The following is a 17368-nucleotide window of genomic DNA, read 5'->3' as shown; positions in this document are numbered from 1 at the left end:
AAGTTATGAAGATGAGAGGACAGGAAGAGTGACCCAGGGTTGTTACATACCACAGCAGCTAAGGGAAGAGAAACTTTTGTGAAGGAAGGTAGAGTGTGTTAGATAGTTATTGTTACAATAAAGCCGACTAACTCAAAAGGCAATGGCTTAAAAAAACAAGTATCTATTTCTCACTTAGGAGTTTGTGGTCAAGGGGGTGGCTCTGTTTCAGGCTGCAGGTTGTTGATTGACTGGGTGTTCTGCTCCATGTTTTTCATTTTTACTGGATCAGTGGGCTTATTTGGCATGTTTTTCTCATGTACGTGCATTTCAGGCTTCTGTTTATTACTTGTCTCCCATTAGTCAAATCAAGTCACATGGCTGAGCACAAAGTCAATGGTCAGGGAAGTACACTCTACCTGTAGTGGGAGGAACTGCAAAGTCACATGGAAGAGTGAAGAACTGGGAAAAATAATGTAATGAACTATATACAGGTAGTCAACCAGGCCTGCTCCCTAAAAGTTTGTGAAGACTTGGGATAAGGGAATGGAAGGAGGTCCATGCCCGTTTTCTTTCTATTTCCTGGCTCCATTCAGTGCCTGGGAGCAACACATGTCAAATAATGGGGAGAGATCAGGTAAATGATGGCTGGAAATGCCTTTGGATTTGGCAATCAGAAAGCTTAAGATCACCTGTGAAAAGCTAGTTCCTAGGAATGGTCTCAGTTGAGACATTAAGAAACACGTAGAAGGTGAAGAGAAAGAGGGAATATAAAATGCATTTCCAAGTAATGAAGGGAATGAAAAGAACTGGAATGGCTCAGGGAAACAAGGTTGAGGAAGAAATTTTATTTTATGTATTTATTTACTTATTTAAATCCTCACCCAAGGTATTTTCCCACTTATCTTCTGATAGAGTGAGAGGGAGAGAGAAAGAGAGAGATATAGACAGATAGTTAGCTAGCTGGATGGATGGATGGATAGATAGATAGATGGATGGATAGATAGATAGATAGATAGATAGATAGATAGATAGATAGAAACTTTAATGTGAGAGCAGAACATCAATTGGTTGCCCCCTTGTATGACCATGACCAGGGCTGGGGACCAAACTGATACTGAGGTACATGCTCTTGACTGGAATTGAACCCGAGACTCTTTGATCTGCATGCTGAAGCTCTAACCGCTGAGTCAAATGGGCCAGGACAAGAAATTTTATTTTTAATTTTAATTTTTTCCAGCTTTCATTTCCTTTGGATAAATACTCAGACGTGGTAGTGCTGGATGATATGGTAGTTCTGTTTTTTGTTTTTTTAAATCCTCACCAAGGATATTTTTCCATTTATTTTCAGACGGAGTGGGAGGGAGAGAGAGAGAGAGACATCTATGTGAGAGCAACACATCGATTGGTTGCATCCCGAATGACCACTACCAGGGCTGGGGACCACACTGCAACGGAGGTACGTGCCCTTGACCAGAATCAAACCTGCAACTCTTCAGTCCACAGGCAACATTCTAACCACTGAGCAAAACCGGCCAGGGCTGTTTTTAATTTTTTTAGGAACTTCTACAGTTTTCTATAGTGGCTACACCAATTTATCACCCCACAAACTGCACAAGAGTTTCCTTCTCTCCACATCCTTGCCAATTCTTCTGTCTTTGACAAGACACATCATTTGTCTTTTTTCCCCTCCATTTATCTTCAGATAGAGTGGGAGGGAGAGAGGGAGGAAGAGAGAGAGAGAAACATCGATGTGAGAGAGACACATCGACTGGTTGCCACCCACATGACCCCAACCGGGGCCAGGGACAAACTGCAATCGAGGTATGTGCCCTTAGAGTCCACAGGCTGACGCTCTAACCGCTGAGCCAAACTGGTCAGGGCTCATTTGTCTTTTTGATGATAGCCATTCTAACAGGTATGAAGTCATATCTCATTGTGGTTTTGGTTTGCATTTCCTTGATGATTGATGATATTTAACATCTTTTTCATGTGCTTATTGGCCATTTTTACTGACCACGATAAAGCAAAGAAGGAGAAACTGAAGCTGTAAGAGGAAAGAGAAATAATTATGGGAACTTTTCCCAGAGGAGAAGTTGATTTTGGAAAGTGATAGGGATCTCTTTTCCTCTTACATAGGAGATGAGGAGGAGTTGGATGAAAATATCATAACGGGGAGGGAAAATAAGGTTTTAATATTAGATGGTGGTCCTTCCAGTGCAAAGGTATCTTCTAGGAGTGAGAGGATGGGAGCAGGGCTGGGATCTTAAGTAGAGAGCAAAGGATTACAAATGGGTGCTGTGAGCTGGAACAGAAGTCCAAGAATGGATCAGCACCCTTCAGGGCACAAATGATACTGAAAAGCACAAATGTGCAGTGGTGCTAGGTGCCATGGTCACACTTTTCTTTTTTCATTACAATAGAAGGGGGAGAAATTGGCAATGTAGGTGTGGTGATGATCAAGATGTAAAAGAAATCTAAAGAGTTGGAGAAGTTTTGGTCATATTGGTGAAACATGGGAGTACATATGGTGGATAGCCGCTAACATTTATTCTGCTAAGTTCTGTGCTAGGCCTCTTACATTAATTATTTCTAATTCTTACAACTGCCTAGGGTATATATTATAAATGCTATTTTATATATAAGAAAACTGCAGCTTAAGGAAGCCACATAACACAGATTCACCTGCTGATTAATGAAGAAGCCAGGAATCAAACTCAGATCTCTGAATTGGAAGTTTGGATAGAAAAACAAACAAACAAACAAACAAACAAACAAACCAAAACCAGGATAAAAGGAAAAATGTGACAATAGATTACATAGAAATCAGAGGTGAAGGTCAGAATTAGAATAATGTGTGGGTCCCAGAGAAATTAAGCAGAGAAAGGGGTGTATGGAAAAAAGGCACAGAGAGGAATTTCAGAGTTTGTAGTCTCTGGGGTAACGCAGTGTTTGCAGCGTGGTAGGGAGAGTGTGGCCATGTATGAACGTATTGCCTGTGTGGCATGAGGAGCAAGGCTGGGATAGTTGGGATACATGAGGTCAGGGTGACGGGTGGGTTATCCAGGTTAATGTTGAACTGCCTCACAATGATGGCAGAGAATGAGGTGGAGAGGAAACAACTGTGAGTCAAGTGGTGACATTTCTGAGGAATCTGAGCATGAACAGATGACCACAGCACAAATTGATGCCCTAGATTTCAAAGAGGCGTTAAGGACTTAGGGTTTTGGAATAACAGTTTAGAAGTTGCAATGGGGAGTAGTGAGAATATTGACACTAAATCTACACATGCCGGAGAAAAGAAAATCAGTTCATTTAAATAAGTGGAAAGAGGTAATTCTGAGATGAGGTCTTCAAAGCAATTTGGAAGGGGTCTGAGAAGTGATATAATAAATTATACTAATGTAGAAACAGATGCTTAGAGGCAGAATGATTCGCTTAAGCTCACACAGTAAATTGGCAATACAGGGTATGGGTGGTACAGTATGGCCTAATTATCAAGAAATGGGCCTTGAGATCAGATGGACCTGGGTTTGAATACTAGCTTCATCATTTACTAGCTGTGAGACTTGAGGTATTATCAATTCTCTCAACCTTTTCATCTGTAAAATGAGATACATAGTATCTATTGTGAAGGATTGTTGTAAGGATTAATGATGTATGTGAAGTGCTTACTTTGTGTATTGTGCCTGGCACACAGAAAGAGCTCAACATTTTAACTACTCATGCTGGAATAGAATCAAAGTCCCCCTGACTATTAGTCTAGTGTTCCATTCTCTGTATTTAGAGGCGGGCCATCTTCATCGGAGCTTTCCTATTGGAGTCACTCACACACTTGTTGGTAACATGTGAGACCTCTGGCCTCTGTGGGGGCTCAAGAACATTGCTGAAAGTAGAAGAAACTAATTTAACCACTTCTATACATATCTGGTCTACATACCAGTCTGCTTCCTGAGATAGACAAAAAGTTTATTGCTGAGTGAGATGCCAAAATGGGTAACTGAAGGGACCCTCTGTCATGTGTTTCAAGAGATCTTTAAAACTATGAAAGGCTCCATACTCTGTACCCTCCAACACCCACCTGGAATTGTTTAAAATGAGTAATGAAATAAAATGAGGACAGCCAGAGATTATCTAGACGCAGACAGGTTTAGCAACTTGCTCACTTCCTGGCAAACCAGGACTTGTAAACCATTCTTCTCACTATTCGTTTGTTTATTTTTAAAATTTATTTTTACTTATTACTGTTTTTATTGAGAAAGCAATGCATGGACAAGAGAAAGAATTCCAAAAGTACAAACATAATTTAAAATTACCTTCCTACTTCAGGCCCTTTGCTTCCAATCCCTCCTGGCCGCCACTACCATTAACAGTCTCCTGGGTATCCTTTTAGAAATATTCTCTGTATGTTTTATTTTATGTATATATAAGCATATAACTATTTATTCTTTTAATAAAACAAATGAAGACATACTATATATACTGTTTCATACCTTACTTTTTCACTCAGCACTACAATTTGACAGTTTCCTATCTGAATATAGAGTCTTTTCTCTTTCTCTTCAACTATTGCATAATAATCCATGGTATGGCTGTAGTATAAATTATTTAGCTTCAACTTCTAGTTTAGTTCTTACATCCCCCCCCCCCCCTTTTTGGTTGTTGTTGATACAACACAATTCTCCTAGTCACTCTTATCCAAACCTATTTGTCCATTCTTTTTCATTTTCACTGTCACTTCCCTGGTTTAGGCCTTAAAATTTTCTATAGCATTTCCCTATCTTTAGATTATGAATTTCTGCTCACTTTGCACTTGCTTAAAATAAAAAAAATTTTTCTTTATTGATTTTAGACAGGGAGGGAGATAGAAACATCGATGAGTGAGAACATCAATTAGCTGCCTCCTGCATGCCCCCCACTGGGGATTTGGCCCACAATCTGGGCATGTGCTCTGACTGGGAACTGAACCAGCAACCTTTTGGTGCATGGGTTGATGCTCAACTACTGAGCCACACTGGCCAGGCTGCACTTGCTTTTGATTCAGTTTCTTTCTTTCTTTTGTTAATTCTCACCAGAGGATATTTTTCCATTTTTTTCCCTTTTATTAATTTTTAGAGAGAGAGGAAGAAGGGAGAGAAAGAGAGAGAGAGATAGAAACATCAATGAGAGAGACACATTGGTTGCCTCCCATATGACCCCACCAGGGCTGGGGAAGAACCACAGCCCAGGTATGTGCCCTTAACTGGAATCAAACCTGTGATTCATTGGTCCCAGGGCTAATGTTCTAACTGCCAAGCCAAACCAGCCAGGGCTTTCCATAGATTTTTAGAGAGAGTGGAAGGGAGGGAGGGAGGAAGAGAGAGATAGAAACATCAGTGTGAGGGAGACACATCTACTGGTTGCCTCTTGCATGACCCAGACCGCGGAACCTGCAACCCAGGTACTTGCCCTTGACTAGAAATCGAAAGTGTGACTCTTTCGTCCACAGGTGGATGCTCTAACCTCTGAGCCAAACCAGCCAGGACTTGACCCCATTTCTTAATTGCCAAGGTTCTGATTGTGTCACTCTTCTCCTTAAAAGCCTTCAGTGGATTCCCATTTATTGTGTTATGTAAAAATTCGAGCACTGCTCAATAAATATGATTTTTAAATTCTAATCTTGGGAGTTTATGAAATGCGGACATGTGGACCAGAATGTCCTGATGTAGGACCTTAAGTCTGCATTAAAAACGAAAGTTTCTAGGTGCTTCTGATACAATTGGTCATTGGATCAGTGGAGCCATTAGAATAAAGTACCAATTTCTCAGCCCAGTATTTCTCTCCGAGGTACTTTTCCAGACCCACCCCTTACTACTATTTCTTTACATAGTGCAAATAAAGTTCTTGCTGGCTTTCTGAGATCTCATACCTTCTAGTCACACCTTTTAAACCTCTGGGCCCAGTCTATGAATCCTTTGCACCCTCAAGTGATCTCTGTGCTTGATTTTCTGAACTGGCTTACAGCCACTTACTGCCTTATCTCCTTGGGTTTCTTTAGGTTTCTCACCTCCCACCCCCACCCCCAAACTCCCAGCTTGTAAAATAGCTGCCCACAGAAACCTACCTAGTTCTTTCTTATTATTCGAACCCGCAGAGCCTTTTGAGGTTTGTGGCAAGGGTCTTAAACAAGAGTGTATAGGATTAGGGCCATTGTCTGACTAGATCACCGTTGCAGACGCAGTCATTACTTGTCCCTGGCTTCCAGGGAGGCTTTCCACCCGTATTTGTGGGTTTAATGAATATATGAGCGAAATGCTGCCTAACATCGCCTAGAGAACTACGAATCCCAGAGGGTATTGCGTGGAACGTCGGCGGACGTGTGACGCAAGGGGGCGTGCCGAGTCTGAGGGAGGGGTCGTCCTGCGGGTAGCCGGAGGCTGAGGAGTGTCTGGAACCTGGGGTGAGAGTGGGAGCGTAAGGTGAGCGGGGCTGAAGAAGGGGACTCGCTGCCGGGCGCCCCAGTCTATGGAGCGGGGTAAGATGGCGGAGGCGGAGAGCCTGGAGACAGCGGCGGAACACGAGCGGATCCTGCGAGAGATCGAGAGCACCGACACGGCCTGCATCGGGCCCACGCTCAGGTATCCCGCGTGCCGGGGCTGGACACGGGAGGGCACGAGCGACCGGGGGCAGGCTCCTTCGGGGTAGTGTGTGTGGCCAGCCGCCCGCAGGGCCAGCGCCGGCCCCTCCCTGCGGAGAGCCGGGCAAGCGACCTGCACCCTTGGGGAGGCGGGTCTCCCACCGCAGCCCCAAAGTGGGGTCCCTTCCCGATCCTCGTCTCCCACAGCCCACTTACCCTGAAAGCACCTCCCGCCTCCCTCCGGGATGGGGCAGCTTCGCTCTCCCTCCGAGGCTAGCCCGGCGCCCGGCAACTGGAGCGCGCCGGACAGAAGGTGGCTTTTATCAGATCTTCCCCTGAGGACATCATCCCTCTCCCTCCGACCCGAACCCTGCCCTGCCCTAGACAGGAGTCCTGTTCTTCAGACAAAATAGAATTTCACCCCATGGCCTCTTGCTCGGAAATTAAATTGCTTCCTTTGAATCACAACCGCTTCTCAGAACTGAGTTCCTGAAAATCCTAGGCCTGGAAGGAAGTTTCCCTCAACCCGTGCCCTCTCCTGGGAACTCTGCCGGGAGGACGACGTCTCCCAAAGGTGCAGCCTTCTGGTAGTCTCATCGCCCAGAAAGTTATCCCCGCTCTCGCCCCCGCTACCATTGCGTTGTCCCCACACCTTCATTTTATTTGGAGCTGTCAAGAAGAAACCCTCAACGACCTCAATTTATTTAACAAAACTTAGGTATCATTTACTATATACAGTGCAATACTTTGTATTAAGAAGTTTACAAAAATAACTTATTCAAACCGAAAAACAATCCCGTTAGGTACTATTATTACTCTCATTTTACAGATGAGGCACAAAGAGGTTACGCGAGTTGTCCAAGGTTACTGAGAACATAAAGTGGGGGAGTTGAGATTCCTACTCAGGCAGTTTGGATCCAGAGTCTGCATTCTTCACCCCAAATGATAATCATTTGGGGATTATCATTCACCTGTACTTGTTAATTACTTACCAAGCCCAGTTTCAAAGGACCTTTCCCTTTTCCCTCAGTTTACTAGTGCTCTAGAAGTAACTCATCTTTATCATTCCTCGGGTACCTTCTGATCTCCATGTAGCCAATGGATAGATAACTGTCTTACCCACCGTATACAGTCTTGGGTCACTGCTTCTTCCTTCAAAAAAGAGTTATTACTCACTGCTTGTTTTTTTCATGGGAGGAGTTGCCCTCATGAAAGAGTGTTTGAAGGAGGGGCAGGCTGGATATTTGACTCCTCATCTCCACCTGCACAGCTTCCTTCTCCAGGGCACATTGTCAGCACAGTTCTCCAAGTGCTATCCTTCAACATAATCATTCCTAGTAGTTTGCTAGTCCCTTACTGCGTTCGGATCCTGATCGTAATGCTCCTCTCTTTATCCATTTTTCCTTGAACACTTTAAGGGTAAATGATCCTCATTCATTATCTTTTATAAAAACCAAAGGCTGCTAACTAGTATTATAAGTGCATTATTAATGGTTATTAATATTTGATTTTCAGAAAACTAGATGCTATTAGAGTTACTGAGGATGCTGTTTCAGTATTCTACTCAGACATTTGGCTGCTGAGCTGCAGTAGGCAGCCAAGTAAAGCTCCCACTGGAGCAGTGGGATTACCAGAGTTTTAAGGAAGAATTCTTTCTCAGACACCATCAGTGTTGTCTTGAGTTGGTTGTGGTTTTCCATGGCTGTAGTTTTTGGTTTATATGATAAATGACTTTAATGCTATCAATTTAGTTTGTTGTGATTTATTATGTTAACTCTCCACTGAATAGTAATGCATGTTTGTATCAACTGAATTTTGGCCTGTAATTTTCAAGTATTTTGACATAAGAATACATGCATTATGGTTTGAATACAAGTTACCCATTCTTCCTAAAATTTTCTTCATTGTTATCACTGAGTTATTTTCTCACTGAAAAGTGGGGTTTTATGGGGAAAGATGAATTAAGGGATCTTTTGCCCTAAGTAAGTAGACATGGTAAAAAAAAGGGGGGGTGTGTGTGTTTGAGAGCCTCTGTACTATCCTATCAGTTCTAGTTGCTTTTCCTAACTTCCTGTATCATTATTAGGGGCTTTTCACTTTTGGCCTTGTCCTGTTACCCAAATCTTACCATTATATCCAAGATTCATCCACTTGAACATCCAAAAATACAAGTAGTACCCACTGTCTTTGTCTTTACTCTGGCTGGTCCCTGCCCATATTCATGTCTGCTGCTGTGCATGGAAACACAGCAGCATGCACAGACTTGATGTTTTTAGATCCCATGCTTTACGTTGGATGTGCCTTCATCATCATTTTATCCTGGTTTTTCATCACAGTCATTAGCCAGGTTTGATTTAAGGCAGTAGGCTTCTTCCCTAACTTTACCCTTAACTGCAAATCTCAGACTCCTCTACCCTTCTTCATAGTCTTTCCTCTTTTGTCCATCTTTTGAGGTAGCATTTTTAAGGCACCACATTCTTAGCTGTTACTGAGTTAAGTTTTGTAACCTAGGGGAATGAAAGAACAGAAAATAACAGTAAATTGATAGCAGATAGAAGATTAGTATGCCTATCCTTAAAATTTCTGCTCTTCACAAAAATCCACCTAGCTGCATTTGTCTAACCAGACAAACTCTTTCCTTTGCCAATATTACTTGTGAATCATTACTTGCTTTCTTTCTCTGGTGTACCAGATTATTCTTCTAGTATTATTCTTTTTTGTTTGAGGAGCCACAGTGGCTTGACTTTTCATTATATAACTCCTTATTTTATTCTTGAACAATTATGCAATGTTTGTCGATTTCCATATATCATAAGGGAGTGCCTCTCCTTTGTCATTGTTATTCTGAAAGGCGCAAGTATATCACTCCTATAGAGGCATTTGCCTAGCAAATTCTTTTGGAAAAGGAGTAATCTCTTCTGTCTTCATCTTAAAAATTGTTTTATTAGTTGCAAGTCTTGATTTTGCAGATAAGGAAAAAGGCCGATAAGATGTTGGAGACTGTCTTGTTTTTAAAATAATATTGATTCCAGCTTTGTAGCACTAATGCTAAAATATTGATTGCAAATCACTCATACACAATAGCTCCATATTTCCAGTTTTCAAATCCCATCTCTGAATCTCTATAGTTTTCTCTCATATCACTTATTCAGTAGATCATTTCCTCAATTTGCTGTCTGGATACTAGCAGTTAACATTCACTCTTAATTGTTATTTCAGATTTTGTTTTTAAACTTAAACATAAATTCATTGAGATAATATTGGTTAATAACATTATATAAATTTCAGATATACATATAATTTGATATCTGTATACTCGATTGTGTGCTTACCACCCAAAGTCTAGTTTCCTTCCATTACCATATCATATTTTAATTTAATAGTGAAATACAATAGCTTTAGAAATAGCTTTAGTGAGATAAAATTCATATACCATATAGTTCACCCATTTAAAGTGTACAGTTCAGTGGTTTTTTAGTATACTCACAATTGTGCAAAACTCACCATAATCTAATTTTGGAACATTTTTCTTACTCCAAAAATATATCCTATATCCTTTAGAAGTCACTTTTCATTCTGTTTCCCCTCCCTCCTCAGGCAATTGCTACTTTCTGTATTTAGGGATTTGTGTATTCTGGACATTTCATGTGAATGGAATCATACAGAATGTGTTTTTTGTGTGACTAAACATAATGTTTTCAATGTTCATCTATGTGGTAGATTTTATTGGTACTTCATTTCTTTTTATTGCTGAATAAATATTCCATTGTATGGATACACCACATTTTATTTATTCATCAGGTGATGGGCATTTGGGTTGTTTCCATTTTAGGACTGTATGAACAATGCTTCTATGAATATTTGTGTACATTTGGGAAAAGGGTGTATAGTATTAAATGTTCTATTACTATATGGAGTAGGAGAATGGATTTTTTTGTGGTTTGATAAAGAGAAGCTAGGTTTTATTTTAATAACCTCATTGAGTTGTCAAGCAGATTGTAAAAAATGAAAAACTGCAAAAACCCTCTGTAGCTGATAAGATAGTGCTGATTAGGTTCAATCAGCAGTGGGCTGCATGTGTGATTTTTATTTGAACTAAATAAAAAATTTTCTTTGAAGTTCTTCCATTGGAAGGTTCTTCTGATGTATTATCTGATTAATTAGACTTAATCTACAGAAAAATTAGTAGTCACAGAGAGAAATTAAATGATGTGTAGCATTTGGCAATTATTCTTGTGTTGAATTTCAAGAGCTTATTATCATCAGATTAAATATATAATGCTTGTGAAACTGATTTGGAAATCTTATGTACTATAACTTTGAAAATAAAAAATGAATAGATAAATTATCTTTATTTGTCTGCATTTGAAATATTTTATTTAAAAAAATGGAAAGAACCGCCCTGACCGGTTTGGCCCAGTGGTTGGAGCGTTGGCCTGCAGACCAGAGAGTCCCAGGTTCAGTTCCCGGTAGGGGCACGTACAAAAAAAAAGGAAAAAACCACAGATTTAATACGTTTTTCTTCTATTCCCTCTATTTCCCCATTTATTAGTTTGTTGTTTATTCTTCCATTGTGGTTTTTTTTTTTTTTTTTTTTCCTCACCTGAGGACATTTTTCCATTTTTTGTTCAGGTAGAGTGGGAAGGAGAGAGAGGAACAGAGAGAGAGAGAGAAACATCGATGTGAAAGGAACACATCGAGTGGCTGCCACCCGCACAACCGACCAGGGCCGGGGACAAACTGCAACCGAGGTACGCGCCCTTAGCGGGAACCGAACCCGGGTCTCTCAGGACCGCAGGCCGACGCTCTAACCGCTGAGCCAAACCGGCCAGGGCCCATTGTGGTTTTTATGCAAATATAAACATGTTATTTTTTTCTCCCCCTTTATACAAAATAAGTAGTGTACTGTATATATAGTTCTACAGTGTAGTTTTTTTTTTTTTTTTTTATCACCTGAGGACATTTTTCCATTTTTTGTTCAGATAGAGTAGGAGGGACAGAGAGAGAGAGAGAAAGAGAGAAAGAGAGAAACATGGACGTGAAAGGGACACATCGAGTGGCTTCCACCTGCACAACCCAACCAGGGCCGGGGACAAACTGCAACCAAGGTACATGCCCTTAGTGGGAACCGAACCCAGGTCTCTCGGGACCACAGGCCAACGCTCTAACCGCTGAGCCAAACCGGCCAGGGCTACAGCTTAGTTTTTTACTTATTAGTATACTTTGGAGATTTGCCCATATCAGTAGGTAGAGATTTTCCTATTCTTTTTTTTTTTTTTTTTTTACAGCTAGAGTATTCCATTATGTAAATATACCATGGTTTATTCAACCAATCCCCTATGTCTGTGTAGTTGGGTTATTTTCAATCTTTTGCTGGATAGAATAATGCAGCACTTAATAACCTTGAATATTTGTCATTTCTTTTTTTTTTAATCCTCACCCAAGGACATTTTTTGATATTTTGTTCAGATAGAGTGGGGGGGGGAGAGAGAGAGAGAAAGAAACATCGATGGGCCGGGGACAAACTGCAACCGAGGTACGTGCCCTTAGCAGGAACCGAACCCGGATCTCTCTGGACCGCAGGCCGACACTATAACGCTGAGCCAAACCGGCCAGGGCTATTTGTCATTTCTTATCTTTCATTTCATACTGTATCTGTAGGATAGATTCCTAGAAGTGGGATTGCTGGGTAAATGATAAAGGTGTCTGCAATTTGGTAGATGTTACTCTCTGTAGAGGTTGTGCCATTTTGCTCTGCATGAGCAGTCTTTGAAATTGCTCATTTCTCTAAAGCTTTTTTAACAGCGTATGTATTAGTCTTTTGAGTTTTTGCCAATATGATAAATGATAAATGGGATTTCAGTGTAGTTTTTATTTGTACTTTTCTTATTATGAGTGAAGCTGAACATCTGTATATGTAAAGGCTTTTTGTATCTGTGTGTGTGTGTGTGTGTGTGTGTGTGTGTGTGTGTGTCTGTGTACTGTCCATGTTATTTGCTGATTTTTCTATAAGGTTGGTATTTAAAAAATTTTTTTTATTTGGGAGGACCAGTACAGAACCTTTAATAATTATGCTTTGTTTAAATAAATACATCAGGAGTATACAAAATGAAATTAATTGTCATTACTAAAACAAAGAAACTTTTGTTTTTAAGGAATGAAGACTTCAAACCTGTCTTTATATTATTTTAGTCATAAAGGACAAGAATAAACAGAGACATTTTATTTTATTAAATGAATTTTAAAAAATCTTCACCTGAGGATATTTTCCCTTTGATTTTTAGATAGAATAGAAGAGGGGGGGTGCAGGGAGAGAGAGAGAGAAAGAGAGCAGCGAGCGAGCGCGCGTGAGTGAGCAACATCAATGTAAGAGAGACACATCGATTGGCTGCCTCCTTGATAGGCTGGGATTGAACCTGCAACCCAGGTACATGCCCTTGACTGGGAATTGAACCTGCAACTCTGGTTCTCAGGACTATGCTCCAACCACTGAGCCAAACCAGCCAGTGCTAAACAGAGATATTTAAAAAAATCTTATACCAGGAGGCTATGATAATTTGCAATCAAAGTTTTTTTTTGGGGGGGGGGGAATGCAGTAATATTATTAGATAATTCTGCTTCATATACATATAAAAATCTTAACAAATCAGAGGATTTCAACATTTAAATAATTTTTTTACTTTAAAATGTTATGGCATGCATTCTTATGTTTACATCATTTCTAGCATCAACACAATTAGTATATGCATTAGTTGCAAAAAGTTATGGTAAGGACAATTATTTAGTGTGGTTTTGGAAGCAGTTTAGAGTTTAGATGACATTTATGACTGTTTTAGTATAGAATGTGATATGTATGAATATTAATTAGGTCATTGAGGATAATACAGATATTTTGGTTCTTTATATCAGTGAAGTTGATAGTATTTGCTAATGATGTAATAATTGATTAAATCACATAGGAAAATCAAGCTTTCAGGTGAAAGCAACTTGAAGAGATTTAATTAGTGAGTGGCTTATCTATGAAATGTGTGAATCTGGGTTGAGAAGCTGAGCTTAGAGATCTCTGCTGTTGCTGTGGGAAAGAAGAGGAAAGCCATTTTTGCAATGTGGTAGAATCTGCTGGAGTATTTAGAAAGCAAGGAAGACAGTTACTCAAACACGAACCAATGTTGTGTAGAGTTTGTTCCAATATTTGAATTAAGGAGAGGTCAGCTAAGAAATAAATGACACTATTTCTTTTTTTATTTTTTTATTATTATTATTTTTTTAATCCTCACCCGAGGATATTTTTCCATTTTTTTGTACAGATAGAGTGGGAGGGAGAGAGAGGAAGGGAGAGAGAGAGAGAAACATCGACGTGAAGGGACACATCGAGTGGCTGCCACCCGCACGACCAACCAGGGCCGGGGACAAACTGCAACCGAAGTACGTGCCCTTTGCGGGAACCGAACCCGGGTCTCTCCGGACCGCAGGCCGACGCTCTAACCGCTGAGCCAAACTGGCCAGGGCTAAATGACACTATTTCATTATTTTAATATTTTGGCTGTTTTTAAAATTTTTTATTTATTGATTTTTAGAGAGGAAGGAAGAGAGAAAGAGAGAGAGGGGGGGAGAGAGAGAGAGAGAGATTTGTTGTTCCACTTATTTATCCATTCATTGGTTAATTCTTGTATGTGCCCTGACCTTGTTATATGGGATAACGTTCTAACCATCTGAGCTACCTGACCAGGCTATCTGGCTATTTTTGATTGATTTTTTTTTTAAGAGACGGAGAAAGGGAGAGAGAAACATTGATGTGAGAAACAGCAGTTGGCTGCCTCCTGCACGCCTGCTACTGGGGATCGAGCCTGCAACCCAGGCATGTGCCCTGACTGGAAATCTAACTGGGACCGCTCGGTCCATGGGAGGATGCTCAATCCACTGAGCCACACCTGCCGGGCTACTTTGGCTATTTTTAAAAAGCAATTTGTGATGTTGCATGCCTGTAAATTATATGTATATTTAGCATTTTTAGATGTTTACAGAATGGTAAACATCTTTTGTGTGCAACTTAACATTTATATTTTATAGCACATTTTGACTTTTTTGAGAGGAGATTAATTTTGTTTTAGGTCTGTTTTTGAGTATTCTCAGTCTCTTTCCCCTTATTCTGATTAATTGACAATTGACTGTTTTTTCTCTCACTTTTCTCTAATTTTCCCCTTGCTTTGTTCTAGAAAGGAATTAGATAGTTTTCAAAAACATACCTGATTTAAAAAAAAATACACGTAATAGAGACATCAGAGGTGCTGAGGAAATTAGGGCAAAGGAAAAACAAAGGTAGGAAGGAGTATATGAAGTCAAGAGTGAGAGCAGTTAAACGATTTGTTATTTGTAAAGAGCAGATCTTTTAGAACATTTAATATGTTCCAGAAGAATACCTTTTTGATATACCAAGAGATATTGAGTCAAAGTGTAACTTCTTAGTGGGGAAGCTGTAATTTACTGAATTCCAAAAAGGAAAAGATATGGCGGGAACTTAAATGCATAAAAAACTTTATATTTGAAGGCCTGTACTTTTTTAGAGGTAGGGCGTCTGTCTCCAGACTTTTTAGCAACTAGTACAAAAAAGAGACATGTTCACTTACTTGAATTATGGTGTTGTAAAATTAAAAAGTAGTTACTTAGGAGAAGCACAGCTATTCTTGGTTCTGATTAAGACCAGAGAACTGTTTCTCCTATATAGCCTCACAAAGAAGGCCCTGTATAATGTACCTTTAATACCCATATAGTAAATGCAGCAATATGTGACAGGCTGTTTCCTGTATTGTCCTTTAGCAAAAGCACATGGCATAACCAAAGCACAATGCAGTAAAAGCAGTTCCGCAAGGAGCTATAGAAATGTCATTCTCTGCTGGTCTTGGCTTAATCAGGCATAGATTTGATAATGTTTATAGCAGGAGTTGGAAGATGCATCATTCCTCTCTTCCTTTTTTTGATCATTGACCACTTTGAGAGTCTTATGAATGCTATAGACACTTTCCTTAGTAAAACGCACATGTCCAGATTCTGATTTCTGGTCTGAAAGAATGTATGCATTGTTTGTACTTTAGTTATTTCTTCGTAACTGTTACTTTTAATAGTTTGGGTTTTTTATAGGTAATGAGTATATGAGTTCAAGGTTATATTTTTCTGCCTCCTTTTCTGAATGTATCAGTTGCCTGTGGTCTTAGTTAGTATAGAGCAATATATGCTTTAAAAGCAAACCTACTGTGGGTAGGATATATCTTTTTATAAAAGTTAGAGAACCTGAATAAGCTACCTTATTCCTCCAGAAAGAGGTGGAGTGAGGGAGAGTACCCAAGTATCAGGCCAAGATTCTTACCTAGCACTTAAATAAATGCCATTACAGCCAAAATAATTTCATTTGTAACAATCTTAAATCTTTTTAAGAAAATATTTTTAAAAAAGATTTTTAGAGAGAGAGGAAGGGAGAGGGAGAGAGAGAGAAAAAAATCGATGTGAGAATGACACATCAGTCTGCTGCCTCCTGCACGCCCCCCCTTCCAGGAATTAGCCCACAACCCAGGCATGTGCCCTGACCCGGAATCAATAGGCAACATTTCGGTGCACAGGACAATGCCAAACCAACTGAGCCACACTGGCCAAAGGGAACAATCTTAAATTTGATGATAAAAAAACAAAACAAAACAACAACCATGCCCTGGGCGGTTTGGACCAGCAGTAGAGCATCGGCCCGTGGACCAATGAGTCTCGGGTTCGATTCCAGTCAAGGGCATGTACCTTGGTTGTGGTTTGTCTCCTGCCCTGGTTGGGTCCTGCGGGAAGCAACCAGTTGATGTGTCCCTCTCACATAGATGTTTCTCTCTCTCTACCTTTTCTCCTCCTCTCTCCCTCCCACTCTATGAAGATAAATAGAAAAATATCCTCGGGTGAGGATTAAAAAACAAACAAACAAACAACCCAACCCCCATTGGCCACTTAAAATATTGCCAACAAATAAAATAACCATAGATGTTTTGCCTTAAGCTATATAATTTAGAATATACTTGCTGGAAAATGTGTCTTATTCAGGAGGTTATTTACTTGGAATGTTTAGAAACTTCTCTGTTCTAGATTTATAATTTTAAAAATGTTAAGATATGTAACTCTCGAGCACAATGATTGATAAAAGAAGTTTAAGCATGTAATATATGTTTGCATAATTGTAATTTAGAACTTTAAAACACATTACCCAGTGAAACATCTGTGAGCAAGAACTATCATAGTGCAACCAATTAGATTACTTTATGTGATTTGTGGTCATACATGTGGATTGTGACACCCACCTACTATTCAGTCTTGAAGATAATCACATTGACATTCAAATTGCACTGTAGTGAATTTACCTTCAGTTACTACTGTAGTTTGATAATCAGATTGATCATTAGATAAAAGCAAAACAAGGACATTAACAACAACCTTTGTTTTAGAGCACTTCTACCATTTGTTTGAGTTTAGATGCTTCCAGTGTTTTGAATACTAGATAAATCTACTGTTAGATAAATGACGAAGGTCATTTGCCAAAAATGATTATTTGGATTAAAATATAGGCTCTTTTGCTGTATTTGTTTTTGATTAAAAAGCTGTGGGGTAACATGGGCTTTCAGTTTTGATTCTGTTTTTATATACTTAGAACATGATAAGCTCTGTACAAAAACATCTTTTGGCACTATGGATATTGTATAGTGGAGCAGTGACATCTTGTTGCATGTCTAAGCATGTCTTTGCTCC

At 39.8% G+C, this 17368-nt stretch overlaps 1 protein-coding gene across 2 annotated transcripts in view; it reads left to right on the top strand.

Moving 5' to 3' along the window:
• Positions 1-6395: 6395 nt before the first annotated feature.
• The window catches only part of EXOC6B (exocyst complex component 6B), a 548300-nt gene continuing 537327 nt past the window's right edge, over positions 6396-17368 (top strand). For both annotated transcript variants that reach the window (XM_036262943.1, XM_036262944.1), the window contains exon 1: positions 6396-6596. In XM_036262943.1, coding sequence (XP_036118836.1) covers positions 6484-6596 — 113 coding nt within the window. In that variant the 5' untranslated portion in view covers positions 6396-6483. The remainder of the gene's footprint in view (positions 6597-17368) is intronic.

Source organism: Molossus molossus, unplaced genomic scaffold, assembly GCF_014108415.1.
Source record: "Molossus molossus isolate mMolMol1 unplaced genomic scaffold, mMolMol1.p scaffold_m16_p_15, whole genome shotgun sequence".
Lineage (NCBI taxonomy): Eukaryota > Metazoa > Chordata > Mammalia > Chiroptera > Molossidae > Molossus > Molossus molossus.
Note: the sequence above shows the minus strand (reverse complement) of the source record. Positions and strands in the feature narration are given on the sequence as shown.